We start from the raw sequence: 15,679 nt of genomic DNA, 5'->3' as shown, positions 1-15,679 counted from the left end.
CTAGGTGTGGCCCCTGTCCTGACTCTTTGACTCTTGACCCCCCCCCCCAGATGTGGCCCGTTTCCTGGCTCCTGACCCCTCCAGATGTGGCCCCTGTCCTGACTCCCCAGATGTGGCCCCTGTCCTGGTTCCTGACCTCCCGGTGTGGGAGATTCCAGCGTGTATCGGTGGGAGGTGCCAGAGCAGCATCTTTGTGGCTTTTCCTTGTTTGCAAGTGAAACAGAAGTCAGAGAGCCGGGAGGAGGAGGAGGAGGAGCCGCACAGCGAGCGCCGGCCAGTCCGAGCTGTCCGAGAGAGACGAGAGGAGAGAGGAGCTGTCCCCGCACCGTGCCCGCTCTGTCCCCGCACCGTGCCCGCTCTGTCCCCGCACCGTGCCCGCTCTGTCCCCGCACCGTGCCCGCTCTGTCCCCGCTCTGTCCCCGCACCGTGCCCGCTCTGTCCCCGCACCGTCTCCGCTGTTTGCCCGCTCTGTCCCCACACAGTGCCCGCACCGTCTCCGCTCTGTGCCCGCTGTGTCCCCGCACAGTCCCCGCACTGTCCCCGCTCCGCTATGCCCGCCGTCCTCCACTGACTGCCCGCCTCCCGTCACCCCACCATGTCCCTGGAGCGCCCCGAGCCCCGGCTCTGCCACATCCTGAAGGGGGAGCAAGGCTACGGCTTCCACCTGCACGGCGAGAAGAACAAGAGCGGCCAGTACATCCGAAAGGTGGAGCCCGGCTCCCCGGCCGAGGTGGCCGGACTGTCCGCGGGGGACCGAGTGCTGGAAGTCAACGGGGTCAACGTGGAGAAGGAGACTCACCACCAGGTAACACAGCTACCCACTGCACCATACTACCCACTGTGCCATACTACCCACTGTGCCATACTACCCACTGTGCCATACTACCCACTGTGCCATACTACCCACTGTACTGTACCACCTACCGCCAGGTAACATGGCTACCCACTGTGCCATACAACCCACTGCACCATACTACCCACCACCAGGTAACATGGATACCCACTGCACCATACTACCCACAGCCAGGTAATACTGCTACCCACTGCACCATACTACCCACCACCAAGTAACACTGCTACCCACTGCACCATACTACCCACCACCAGGTAACATGGCTACCCACTGCACCATACTACCCACCGCCAGGTAACACTGCTACCCACTGCACCATACTACCCACCACCAGGTAACATGGCTACCCACTGTGCCATACTACCCACTGCACCATACTACCCACCACCAGGTAACATGGCAACCCACTGCACCATACTACCCACCACCAGGTAACACAGCTACCCACTGCACCATACTACCCACCACCAGGTAACATGGCTACCCACTGCACCATACTACTCACCGCCAGGTAACAAAACTACCCACTGCACTGTACTACCCACCGCCAGGTAACAGGACTAACCACTGCGCTACCCACTACTCCATACTATCCACCACCAGGTAACAGGACTACCGACTGCCCATACTAGCCACTGCACTACACTACCCACCACCAGGTAACACGGCTACCCACTGCACTAGCCACTACTCCATACTACCCATCACCAGGTAACAGGGCTACAGACTGCACTATACTACCCACCACCAGGTAACACAACTACTCACTGCACCATACTAGACACGGCACTATACTACCCACTACTCCATACAACCCCCCACCAGGTAATACCACTGTCCACTGCACTATACTACTCACTGTGCTATACTATGCACTGTGCTATACTAGCCACCAGGGGCGGACTGACCATTTGGGAACTCGGGCACCGGGGTCAGTGGGGGGCCCCACAAGATGCCCCTGGTACCTATCATAGGCTTTTTTGGGTGTGGTTTGATTGTGGGCGAGGACACAGGGGCCCCATGATCCCCTATTGCCGGGGGCCCCATGATTTGTCAGTCCACCCCTGCTAGCCACTGCTCCATACTACCACCACCAGGTAACATGGCTATCCACTGTGCTATACTATCCACTACGCCATACTACCCACCACCAGGTAACACCGCTGTCCACTGCACTATACTACTCACTGTGCTATACTACCCACTACTCAATACTACCCACCACCAGGTAACACCACTACCCACTGCTCTATACTACCCACTACTCCATACTACCCACCACCAGGTAACACCACTACCCATTGTGCTATACTATCCACTACTCCATACTACCCACCACCAGGTAACACCACTACCCACTGTGCTATACTATCCACTACTCCATACTACCCACCACCAGGTAACACCACTACCCACTGTGCTATACTATCCACTACTCCATACTACCCACCACCAGGTAACACCACTACCCACTGTGCTATACTATCCACTACTCCATACTACCCACCACCAGGTAACACCACTACCCACTGTGCTATACTACCCACTACTCAATACTACCCACCACCAGGTAACACCACTACCCACTGCTCTATACTACCCACTACTCCATACTACCACCACCAGGTAACACCACTACCCACTGCTCTATACTACCCACTACTCAATACTACCCACCACCAGGTAACACCACTACCCACTGTGCTATACTATCCACTACTCAATACTACCCACCACCAGGTAACACCACTACCCACTGCTCTATACTACCCACTACTCCATACTACCCACCACCAGGTAACACCACTACCCACTGTGCTATACTATCCACTACTCCATACTACCCACCACCAGGTAACATGGCTATCCTCTGCAATACACTGCCCACTGCTCTATACTACCCACCACTCCATATTACCCATCCCCAGATAACGGAACTACCCACTGCACTATACTACCCACTGCACTATACTACCCACCACCAGGTAACAGGACTACCTACTGCACCATACTACCCACTGCACTATACTACCCACCACCAGGTAACAGGACTACCAAGTGCACTATAATATCCCAACCAGGTAACACCACTAACCACTGCACTACCCACCGCGCTATACAACCCACTACTCCATGCTTCCCACCACCAAGTAACACCAATACCCACTGCACTACCCTATACTATCCACTGCTCCATATTACCCACCACCCTACCAAATGTGCTATACTACCCACTACTCCATACTACCCACCACCAGGTAACACCACTGCCTACTGCACTATACTACCCACTGTGCTATACTACCAACTGCCACTAGGTAACACCACTACCCACTACTCCATACTACCCACCACCAGGTAACACCAATACCCACCGCACTACCCACCGCACTATACTACCCACTACTCCATACTACCCACCACCAGGTAACACCAATACCCACCGCACTACCCACCACACTATACTACCCACTACTCCATACTACCCACCACCAGGTAACACCAATACCCACCGCACTACCCACCGCACTATACTACCCACTACTCCATACTACCCACCACCAGGTAACACCAATACCTACCGCACTACCCACCGCACTATACTACTCCATACTACCCACCACCAGGTAACACCAATACCCACCGCACTACCCACCACACTATACTACCCACTACTCCATACTACCCACCACCAGGTAACACCAATACCCACCGCACTATACTATCCACTGCTCCGTACTACCCACCACCCTACCAAATGTGCTCTGCTACCTTCAGTGCTCAGCAGAAATCAGCAGACGTTTCCTTTCAGAACCCCCATTCTCTATGGGACGCTGTCCTACAAAGTCCTCCCACAAATGCCGGCCATTCACTGCAGACAAGATTTGTTCATTTGCACAGAAAAAAGGATTTTTCCTCACAAATTCATCCAAGACCGTGTTGCAGAAGTGAATACACCCCAATGGAAGTCTTAGGAGCAAAGCTGAATTTCAGACTGCCCATACACTATTCAATTTTCTGCCCAATTTCCTTTAGATTTACCTTCAGCTATGAAGCGGAAGGGCCTGCCTGATTGGATACAAACTGAGAGTGTTGTTCAGGTCGGACCTCATATTATCTGGTGTTTGGTAAATCTAAAGCAAAATTCTCAAGAAAATTGGATAATATATGGGCAGAATTGCATTTTGCGGTGCTTTTTGCATTTTTGCACATGCGGTTTTTACGTGTTTTGCAGGGTTTTTTTTTTTCTTATTGCTAGACAGATTTGCAAAACACATCAAAAATGCTGCAAAAATGCAGTAAAAACACACTACATGCTTTCCTGCAGCGTTGCCATTGAAGTCTATAGAACCAAAAACGCAATGTTTTGCGTTTAAAAAAGTCCCTGTCCCTCTCCAAAAAATGCACCGAGCGAAAACCTGGAGATGTGAACGCGTTCCATAGGAGATCATGTTCAATGGACTGTACTGCGGCTCTGCAAAACGCAAAAAAAGGCGGAAAACTCTTAGGTGTGAACCAAGGGTTAGACAACAAAATCTGACTGAACAAGAATTCCACTCCAGGGGAGTCTAAATATTCATTAAACAGGCGCCCAGCAGACAGGTGATTGTAAATGGGCGTTACTTAAAGAAAACCCCTCCCATTTTATGCTGTCAGCAATGGCACCACATGGAGGAGAAATGTCCCAAGGCCTGAGAAGGAAAATAATGTCTTTACACAAGAAAGGTGAAGGCTACAGGAAGATCAGCAAAACTTTACTCATCAGTCAGAATACTGGAGCAAAAGGGATACAAAAATTTAACAAAGATGGAACTGCAACCATCTCACAGAGACATCCAGGCCATCCATGGAAGTTAACACCTCGACAAGAGCGTCTTCTGATGAGAAGGGTTGAAGAAAATCTCCATGCAAGTTCACTGCAGTTAACTAAAGAAGTAGAAAGCCAAACTGAGGCGATTGTTTCCCGTGACACTGCAGAGGAATGGCATGCATCGGTGTCGTCCACAAATGAAGCCTCTCCTAAAGCCCATGCACAAAAAAGCCCGCCTAGAATTTGCCAGGGCCCATGCTGAAAAGAAGACGACTACTGGGACACTGTACTCTGGAGTGATGAGACCAAGAGAAATGTTTTTGAATCTGATAGCTTCAAAACTGTATGGTGTCGCAAATGTGAGGAGTACAAAGAAAAATGCACGGTGCCTACTGTGAAACATGGTGGTGGCAGTGTCCTACTGTGAAAAATGGTGGTGGCAGTGTCCTACTGTGAAACATGGTGGTGGCAGTGTCCTACTGTGAAACATGGTGGTGGCAGTGTCCTACTGTGAAACATGGTGGTGGCAGTGTCCTACTGTGAAACGTGGTGGCAGTGTCCTGCTGTGAAACATGGTGGTGGCAGTGTCCTACTGTGAAACATGGTGGTGGCAGTGTCCTACTGTGAAACATGGTGGTGGCAGTGTCCTGCTGTGAAACATGGTGGTGGCAGTGTCCTGCTGTGAAACATGGTGGTGGCAGTGTCCTGCTGTGAAACATGGTGGTGGCAGTGTCCTACTGTGAAACATGGTGGTGGCAGTGTCCTCCTGTGAAACATGGTGGTGGCAGTGTCCTACTGTGAAACATGGTGGTGGCAGTGTCCTACTGTGAAACATGGTGGTGGCAGTGTCCTACTGTGAAACATGGTGGTGGCAGTGTCCTGCTGGTGTTGGGGAGCTGCATTTCATTGATGGTATCATGAATTCACAGATGTACTGCTCTATATTGAAAGAGAAGATGCTACCATCACTCCGTGCCCTTGGCCGTCGGGCACTTTTCCAACATGACAATGATCCAAAACACACATCTAAGGCCACTGTTGCATTTCTGAAGAAGAACCGGGTGAAAGTGATTCAGTGGCCAAGTAGGTCTCCTGATCTGATCCCAATCCAACACCTAAGGGGACTTCTGAAGAGACCAGTAGATCATCACTCTCCATCCAGCATCCAGGCTCTAAAAGAGATCGTTCTTAAAGAATGGAAAAAGATCGATGTTGCAATATGTCGCCAACCTGTTCATTCCATGCCTAGAAGACTCGGTGCTGCCCTTACAAATCATGGAGGTCATACAGAATACTAGATGGAGGGGTTCTTGTTGTGGGGGGGATCCATTTTTGCATCAACTAATCAGAGTAAAACTGAAGATTTTCTCATCTAAGTTCTATTATCACCCTTACTGCCATGTAATGAGCCGAACAAATGTTCTAGAGAAGTCAGTCTTGTCACAATGGTGGAGATTGTTCTTGTGTTCATTGAGATATTGATGAGAATCTTACTTTTATAAAGGCGTGGACTGATTGATGCTGAGCACTGTACTATCACCAGGTAACAGGACTAACCTCTGCACTATACTACCCGCTACACTATGTGTACTCTATACTACCCGCTACACTATATGTACTCTATACTACCCACTGCACTATGTGTACTCTATACTACCCGCTGCACTATATGTACTCTATACTACCCGCTACACTATGTGTACTCTATACTACCCGCTACACTATGTGTACTCTATACTACCCACTGCACTATGTGTACTCTATACTACCCGCTGCACTATGTGTACTCTATACTACCCGCTACACTATATGTACTCTATACTACCCACTGCACTATATGTACTCTATACTACCCACTGCACTATGTGTACTCTATACTACCCACTGCACTATATGTACTCTATACTACCCACTGCACTATATGTACTCTATACTACCCGCTACACTATATGTACTCTATACTACCCACTGCACTATATGTACTCTATACTACCCGCTACACTATATGTACTCTATACTACCCACTGCACTATGTGTACTCTATACTACCCACTGCACTATATGTACTCTATACTACCCACTGCACTATATGTACTCTATACTACCCACTGCACTATATGTACTCTATACTACCCACTACACTATATGTACTCTATACTACCCGCTGCACTATATGTACTCTATACTACCCGCTGCACTATATGTACTCTATACTACCCGCTACACTATATGTACTCTATACTACCCACTGCACTATGTGTACTCTATACTACCCACTGCACTATATGTACTCTATACTACCCGCTACACTATGTGTACTCTATACTACCCACTGCACTATGTGTACTCTATACTACCCGCTACACTATGTGTACTCTATACTACCCACTGCACTATGTGTACTCTATACTACCCACTGCACTATATGTACTCTATACTACCCGCTACACTATATGTACTCTATACTACCCACTGCACTATATGTACTCTATACTACCCGCTACACTATGTGTACTCTATACTACCCGCTACACTATGTGTACTCTATACTACCCGCTGCACTATATGCACTCTATACTACCCGCTGCACTATATGTACTCTATACTACCCGCTGCACTATGTGTACTCTATACTACCCGCTACACTATATGTACTCTATACTACCCGCTGCACTATATGTACTCTATACTAACCACTGCACTATATGTACTCTATACTACCCACTGCACTATGTGTACTCTATACTACCCACTGCACTATATGTACTCTATACTACCCGCTGCACTATATGTACTCTATACTACCCGCTGCACTATGTGTACTCTATACTACCCGCTGCACTATATGTACTCTATACTACCCGCTGCACTATATGTACTCTATACTACCCGCTGCACTATGTGTACTCTATACTACCCGCTGCACTATGTGTACTCTATACTACCCGCTGCACTATATGCACTCTATACTACCCGCTGCACTATATGTACTCTATACTACCCACTGCACTATATGTACTCTATACTACCCGCTGCACTATATGTACTCTATACTACCCACTGCACTATATGTACTCTATACTACCCGCTGCACTATATGTACTCTGTACTACCCGCTGCACTATATGTACTCTATACTACCCGCTGAACTATATGTACTCTATACTACCCGCTGCACTATATGTACTCTATACTACCCACTGCACTATATGTACTCTATACTACCCGCTGCACTATGTGTACTCTATACTACCTTCTGCATTATATGTACTCTATACTACCCGCTGCACTATATGCACTCTATGCTACCCGCTGCACTATATGTACTCTATGCTACCCGCTGCACTATGTGTACTCTATACTACCCGCTGCACTATGTGTACTCTATGCTACCCGCTGCACTATATGTACTCTATGCTACCCACTGCACTATATGCACTCTATACTACCCGCTGCACTATGTGTACTCTATACTACCCGCTGCACTATGTGTACTCTATACTACCCGCTGCACTATGTGTACTCTATACTACCCGCTGCACTATATGCACTCTATACTACCCACTGCACTATATGTACTCTATACTACCCACTGCACTATGTGTACTCTATACTACCACCTACCATCCATCTACTACTCTGCCCTGTACTCTACACACCCACCGCCATCCATCTACTACTCTGCCCTGTACTCTACACACCCATCATCATCCATCTACTACTCTGCCCTGTACTCTACACACCCACCGCCATCCATCTACTACTCTGCACTGTACTCTACACACCCACCGCCATCCATCTACTACTCTGCCCTGTACTCTACACACCCATCACCATCCATCTACTACTCTGCCATGTACTCTACGCACCCACCAGGGGAATCCCTGCTCACCTGTATTGTCACCTATTGTACTCACCTCCAGCTAGTACTCTGCACAGCACTGTGTATACATATCAGCAGGTAAGTGACTGACAGTGACTCTACACACCATGATACTCAGCAATTCTGTGACTGGCTTTCCCTAACACTATACATTCATCATAGATAACCACTTATTGTCATAGCCTGATAAATAGAGATGTACTGACACTGAATCAGCTGACATTTCCCATACATTCACTGCAGGAGAATCTTCCAGCTGCATACATTTTACATGCCAGTGGTTGATTCACCACCAGAGAATATTTGATGAAAGTCACACTCACTGCTTTATAATTACCACCCTTAGTACATACTGTCACTTATGGAACTTTCAACAAGTGATATTCAATGAAAATGACAATTGCGCCACCAATAACTGAGCCTCTATTGCTGGAGCCCAACCCGGGCCCCTTAGTACTTTGGGGCCCCACCATACAGCATTCTGTGTTCTGCTGATTATTAATGCCAGGAATATTCTTTCTTATTTTTTCTGTGCTGTCCATCTCTTTCCTCTTTTCAGCCTCATGCACACTGGACGTTCTTACAGCTACTTATAGGGACATCCAGGGGATTTATTCCTGTCTCTAAACTCTGCTCCATGTTAGATTTTGTGTCCATGCATGTATGGGGGGAGATTTACTAAAACTGGAGCCCTCAGAATCTGGTGCAGCTATTCATGGGAGCCAATCAGCTTCTAGCTTCAGCTTGTTACTAAACCTGTGACCCCGCATTCACTATATCTGGTCTCCCTGGACCCTGCATTCACTATATCTGGTCTCCCGGACCCTGCATTCACTATATCTGGTCTCCCCGGACCCTGCATTCACTGTATCTGATCTCCCCGGACCCTGCATTCACTATATCTGGTCTCCCCGGACCCTGCATTCACTATATCTGGTCTCCCCGGACCCTGCATTCACTATATCTGATCTCCCAGACCCTGCATTCACTATATCCGGTCTCCCCGGACCCCGCATTCACTATATCCGGTCTCCACGGACCCTGCATTCACTATATCCGATCTCCCCGGACCCTGCATTCACTATATCCGGTCTCCACGGACCATGCATTCACTATATCCGGTCTCCCCGGACCCTGCATTCACCATTTCTGGTCTCCCCGGACCCTGCATTCACTATATCTGGTCTCCCCGGACCCTGCATTCACCATTTCTGGTCTCCCCGGACCCTGCATTCACTATATCTGGTCTCCTCGGACCCCGCATTCACTATATCTGGTTTCCCCGGACCCAGCATTTACTATATCTGGTCTCCCAGGACCCTGCATTCATTATATCTGGTCTCCCTGGAGCCTGCATATACTATATCTGGTCTCCCGGACCCCGCATTCACTATATCTGGTCTCCCCGGACCCTGCATTCACTACATCTGGTCTCCCCGGACCCTGCATTCACTATATCTGGTCTCCCCGGACCCTGCATTCACTACATCTGGTCTCCCCGGACCCTGCATTCACTATATCTGGTCTCCCCGGACCCTGCATTCACTATATCTGGTCTCCCCGGACCCTGCATTCACTATATCTGGTCTCTCCGGACCCCGCATTCACTACATCTGGTCTCCCAGGACCCTGCATTCACTATATCCGGTCTCCCCGGACCCTGCATTCACTATATCTGGTCTCCTGGACCCTGCATTCACTATATCCGGTCTCCCCAGACCCTGCATTCACTATATCTGGTCTCCACAGACCCTGCATTCACTATATCCGGTCTCCCCGGACCCCGCATTCACTATATCTGGTCTCCCCGGACCCTGTATTCACTATATCCGGTCTCCCCGGACCCTGCATTCACTATATCTGGTCTCCCCGGACCCCCCATTCACTATATCTGGTCTCCCAGGACTCTGCATTCACTATATCTGGTCTCCCAGGACCCTGCATTCACTATATCTGGTCTCCCCGGACCCTGCATTCACTATATCTGGTCTCCCACAGTACACATGGAAATGCAAATATTTTAGTAAATATGCTAAATATCTTTTCTCATCTGCAGTTAGACCAGTCTTGTGACCAGGGGCGGACTGACCATTTGGAAACTCGGGCACTGCCCGAGGGCCCGGGGTCAGTAGGGGGCCCCAAGAGATGCCCCTGGTACCTTTTTTATAGGCTTTTTTGAGTTTGGGCAAGGACACAGGGGCCTCATGTTTCTCTATTGCCTGGGGGCCCCATGAGTTGTCAGTCTGCCCCTGCTTGTGACTTCTACTATCAATGTCCAGCAGAGCACTGGTTAAAGCTTGTAGGAGGCGTTTTCATTCTGCTCTGATGCTCCTCGATTGAAAGAGCAGGGCCCTCGATCCCCTCATGTTTTGCATTGTATTGGTCTGTCAGATGTTCTGTCCCCCTTTGTAATGTACAACGCTGAGTGAACCATTGACGCTTTATAAATACCGTATAATAATAATTGTCCTATGAGGCTGCATGACCCCTGACCTTCTGTCTGGACAGTGCTGATTGGCCCTGTGCTGATCACATGCACCCTACCAAAGAATAAAAACTCTAGCAATACACACTACACTGAGCATGTGCAGAGTGACTCCTAGCGCTCTGTACTATTAGCAGATGGATTTGGGTCAGTGGAAGGGGAGGATCAGAGAAGACAGGATCAAACAGCCTTTTTACACAATGTGAAGGATTAACCCCTTAGGTTCCACAGTGAGTATAACAAGCGTGCTTTACTGCATCTACAGACTGATTGTACTGTTGTGGGTTTAGTAACACTTTAAGCTTTGGCAATAAAACCCGGAAGCTGATTGGTTTCTCTGCAGAAGTGCTCCTGATTTTGCACTCTCCAGCCTTAGTAAATAAACCCCATAGACTTTTAGCAGCATTTAGTATCAGGGGCGTTTAGAGGCAGAAAAAGCGCCGCTGTCAGTGCGTCCGGGAGCAGCAGAGTTTTGTCAGAAAGAAACACTTGACTCTGGTAAACGCATGTCAGCGGTAGGCGTGTTTAGCGCTTCAGCGTTCATTCATTTCAATGGCCAGAATAAATGATTCCTCTGACCGGTGATATGAATTCATGCCAAGCGCTTGACGTCTGTAAACACGCCGGAAAGTGTCAGTCGTTTCTTCTGCCAAAACCTTGCTGCCTGGAGGAAAGGCTTCTGAGAGAGTTTGCAAAATGTCCTGTGTGCACGAGGCCTCTATTATTATTATTTATAGCGCCAACAGTGTGCGCAGCGCTGTACAAAACGACGGCAGACATGACAGGCACAATACAATCTGGTACAAGAGGAGACAGAGGGCCGTTCTGTTTTGATGTGTTTGTAATGGATCACGCTGAGAGAAGCATGCTGTTGTATGTCACATGTTGTAAAAGTCAGTGAATGGCTGTACAGAACACGAATGTGGAAACATTGATTTGTAAAGGGGTTGTAGATAGCAGTCTCTAGCAGTCTCATATAATGTGTCTCCAGAGTATGATTGGCTCCCAAAGTATGTCCCCAGTTAGCACGCCACAGTCTCTGACCATCTCTTGTAACATGTTCACAATCTCTGACCATCTCTTGTAACATGTTCACAATCTCTCACCATCTCTTGTAACATGTCCACAGTCTCAGACCATCTTTTGTAGCATGTCCACAGTCTCTGACCATCTTTAGTAGCATGTCCACAGTCTCTGACCATCTCTTGTAACACATCCACAGTCTCTGACCATCTCCTGTAGCATGTCCACAGTCTCGGACCATCTTTTGTAGCATGTCCACAGTCTCTGACCATCTCCTGTAGGATGTCCACAGTCTCTGACCATCTCTTGTAACATGTTCACAGTCTCTGACCATCTTCTGTAGCATGTCCACAGTCTCTAGCCATCTCTTGTAACATGTTCACAGTCTCTGACCATCTTCTGTAGCATGTACACAGTCTCTAGCCATCTTTTGTAACATGTTCACAGTCACTGACCATCTCCTGTAGCATGTTCACAGTCTCTAGCAATCTCTTGTAACATGTCCACAGTCTCTAGCCATCTCTTGTAGCATGTCTGCAGTTTCTGCTTATCTCTAGTAACATGTCCACAGTCTCTGACCATCTCTTGTAGCATGTCCACAGTCTCTAGCAATCTCTTGTAACATGTCCACAGTCTCTAGCCATCTCTTGTAGCATGTCTGCAGTTTCTGCTTATCTCTAGTAACATGTCCACCGTCTCTGACCATCTCTTGTAGCATGTCCACAGTCTCTGACCATCTCTTGTAACATGTTCACAGTCTCTGACCATCTCTTGTAACATGTTCACAATCTATGACCATCTCTTGTAACACGTCCACAGTCTCTGACCATCTTTTGTAGCATGTCCACAGTCTCTGACCATCTCCTGTAGCATGTGCACAGTCTCTAGCCATCTCTTGTAACATGTCCACAGTCTCTGACCATCTCCTGTAGCATGTCCACAGTCTCTGACCATCTCTTGTAACATGTTCACAGTCTCTGACCATCTCCTGTAGCATGTACACAATCTCTAGCCATCTCTTGTAACATGTTCACAGTCTCTGACCATCGTGTGTAACATGTCCATAGTCTCTAGCCATCTTTTGTAACATGTTCACAGTCACTGACCATCTCCTGTAGCATGTTCACAGTGTCTAGCCATCTCTTGTAGCATGTCTGCAGTTTCTGCTTATCTCTTGTTACATGTCCACAGTCTCTGACCATCTCCTGTAGCATGTGCACAGTCTCTGACCATCTCTTGTAACATGTTCAAAGTCACTGACCATCTCCTGTAGCATGTCCACAGTCTCTGACCATCTCCTGTAGCATGTCCACAGTCTCTCACCATCTCTTGTAGCATTTCCACAGCCTCTAACTATCTCCTGTAACATGCCATAGTCTCTGACCATCTCCTGTATCATGTCCACAGTCTCTGACCATCTCCTGTAACATGCCATAGTTTCTGACCATCTCCTGTATCATGTCCACAGTCTCTGACCATCTCTTGTACCATGTACATAGTCTCTGACCATCTCTTGTATCATGTACATAGTCTCTGACCATTTCCTGTTGCATATCCGCAGTTTCTGACAGCTTTCTGTAACTTTACGTTTATGAAATATAATCTGCAGTCCTTTGGTGATATCAGGGTTTGCACTTGTGACCCCCTTTACCTAGTAAATTAACCACAACTGCTTCATATAGTATATTCTTCCCCCTCATTGTACCCGGTATAATCATGTAATTAAGGTTCTCTGTGGTATGTACTGTCACTGTGTGTGTACTTGAACCACCACGTAACCCTTCACTGGAAACACATGACCTCTGTAATATGAATGGGATCTGCATACATTTGGTCTATAGTAGGTGTGATAGCCCGGAGCATGCAGACCTTTGACCGCACTGTATATACATCGAAAATTCCAGCAACCAAATCTCTTTGCCACTCAGTTCACACTGCTGCGACTTCGGATCCGACTTGTGAGACCCCAGGTCGCATGACATGTGAAATCCCATGTTACTCAATGAGACCTCCAAATTTAGAAAAGATTCCTGTACTACGTCAAGGCGACTTGTATCCGAATTGTGCCCATAGACTTTAATGGAAGTCACCTCCAAGTCAAAAGCTCATCTGTATTGATGTGATTTGGATCTGACATTACAGGAAGATTACCCAGGCACAAGTCACATGGCATCAAGTCACCATAAAGTCGCCTGGCAAAGATGTACTGTAAGTCGTGCGACTTTCAAGTTGCAGTTATGTGAACCGAGTCTAAAGCCAGCCATACACGGGTCGGATTCTGAAAGAATTTTCTTTCGAAAATCTTTTCCAAGAATTTTTTTTCCAATTTCTCACCATTAGTGGGTCACAAAAATGGCCAATTTTCGTGTTAACATCGAATCCAAGTGATCGGGCATGTTGGAAATTTTTTAATGAATTTTGAATCAATGATGGGAGAATTGTGCGGGAAATATAAGTGAAAAAGAAATGAGCGTGAGCTGTGACCTGGAAAGAAAAGGAAATTCTTGGCCACCAAAATTCTTTTCTGTAGCAACACGAGGTGAAATTAAAGGCTTGGTTTGGTTGAATTTCAAAATCAATGGTGGCGCCATCGGGTTACAAAACAGACAAAATTTCCAATTTTCTAAAGAAAATTCGTTTGGAATTCGACCCATGTATGGCCTGCATAAGTCCTGTCTTCCTGAGAGATTTGGGTGTTCCAGTTCATCCTGTTACCTCTTCAATGGTATAAAGCGAGTAAGAAATCTGGTATGGAGACCTGGGAACCTAGTAGAGGGATCTCCCCAACAGAGTCCCCGAGAGATAAAAGTCGCTGTCAGGCTGTTTAAGGCAGGCCATAGATTATGTGATTTTATTTCCCTCGAAGAAAATCGCTCGATTCCCACATCAACACAGTCAATGTTGTCAGTCAGTCCCTCCTGCAGAGCTGTTGGGGGACACGGGGGGCTGTTCCTGCCAGAACACAATGATTACTGCTAGCGGTTATAGTCTTTGGCAATAATCACATGGTAAAAATCCGACATGCCAAGTCGATCAATGGCTCAATGTGGTGACAGTCAGCCTGCCCATAGATAGATCGAACCTCTGCGGCTCCCTGCTGAACCAGCCAATATTCGATCCATCTACAGCCAGTTTCATGCTCAAATTTTGGGTGGACTGGTCCTGACCACCAGCAATCATTTTACTGATGTTTAGCAGACCAGCAGTGATCTCCAGGCATCCCTGAGGTGTGTCATTTTATCCAATCCTCATCGCTTAAAAAAATCGATCAAGCTACTACTTGTAACTGACTTTGATATCAGGACACTTTTTGGGCTGGAAAACATTTTTTCCATTTTTAATCACATTTTCTTGTGTCATTGGTCTATAGCTATGGGCAGCACAGTGGCTAAGTGGTTAGCACTTCCACCTGGCAGTACTAGGGTCGTTGGTTCGAATCTCAACCACGGCACCACCTACCTGGAGTTTGCATGTTCTCCCTGTGCCTGCGTGGGTTTCCTCTGGGTACTCTGGTTTCCTCCCACACTCCAAAGACATGCTGGTAGGTAAACTGGCTCTTGTCTAAATTGGCCCTAGTATGTGTATGTATGAATGGGAGTTAGGGACTAGCGGAACTACGCTGCA

The 15,679-nt window shown here is 47.7% G+C and overlaps 1 protein-coding gene across 2 annotated transcripts in view; it reads left to right on the top strand.

Moving 5' to 3' along the window:
• The first annotated feature begins 239 nt into the window (after positions 1-239).
• The window catches only part of NHERF2 (NHERF family PDZ scaffold protein 2), a 206,240-nt gene continuing 190,800 nt past the window's right edge, over positions 240-15,679 (top strand). For both annotated transcript variants that reach the window (XM_089686819.1, XM_089686818.1), the window contains exon 1: positions 240-805. In XM_089686819.1, the coding sequence (XP_089542945.1) occupies positions 596-805 (210 nt within the window). In that variant the 5' untranslated portion in view covers positions 240-595. The remainder of the gene's footprint in view (positions 806-15,679) is intronic.

This window comes from Staurois parvus, unplaced genomic scaffold, assembly GCF_062004578.1.
Source record: "Staurois parvus isolate SC_StPar_1 unplaced genomic scaffold, SC_StPar_1.0 ptg000412l, whole genome shotgun sequence".
In the NCBI taxonomy this organism is placed as follows: domain Eukaryota; kingdom Metazoa; phylum Chordata; class Amphibia; order Anura; family Ranidae; genus Staurois; species Staurois parvus.
This window is presented reverse-complemented; position numbering and strand designations above follow the sequence as displayed.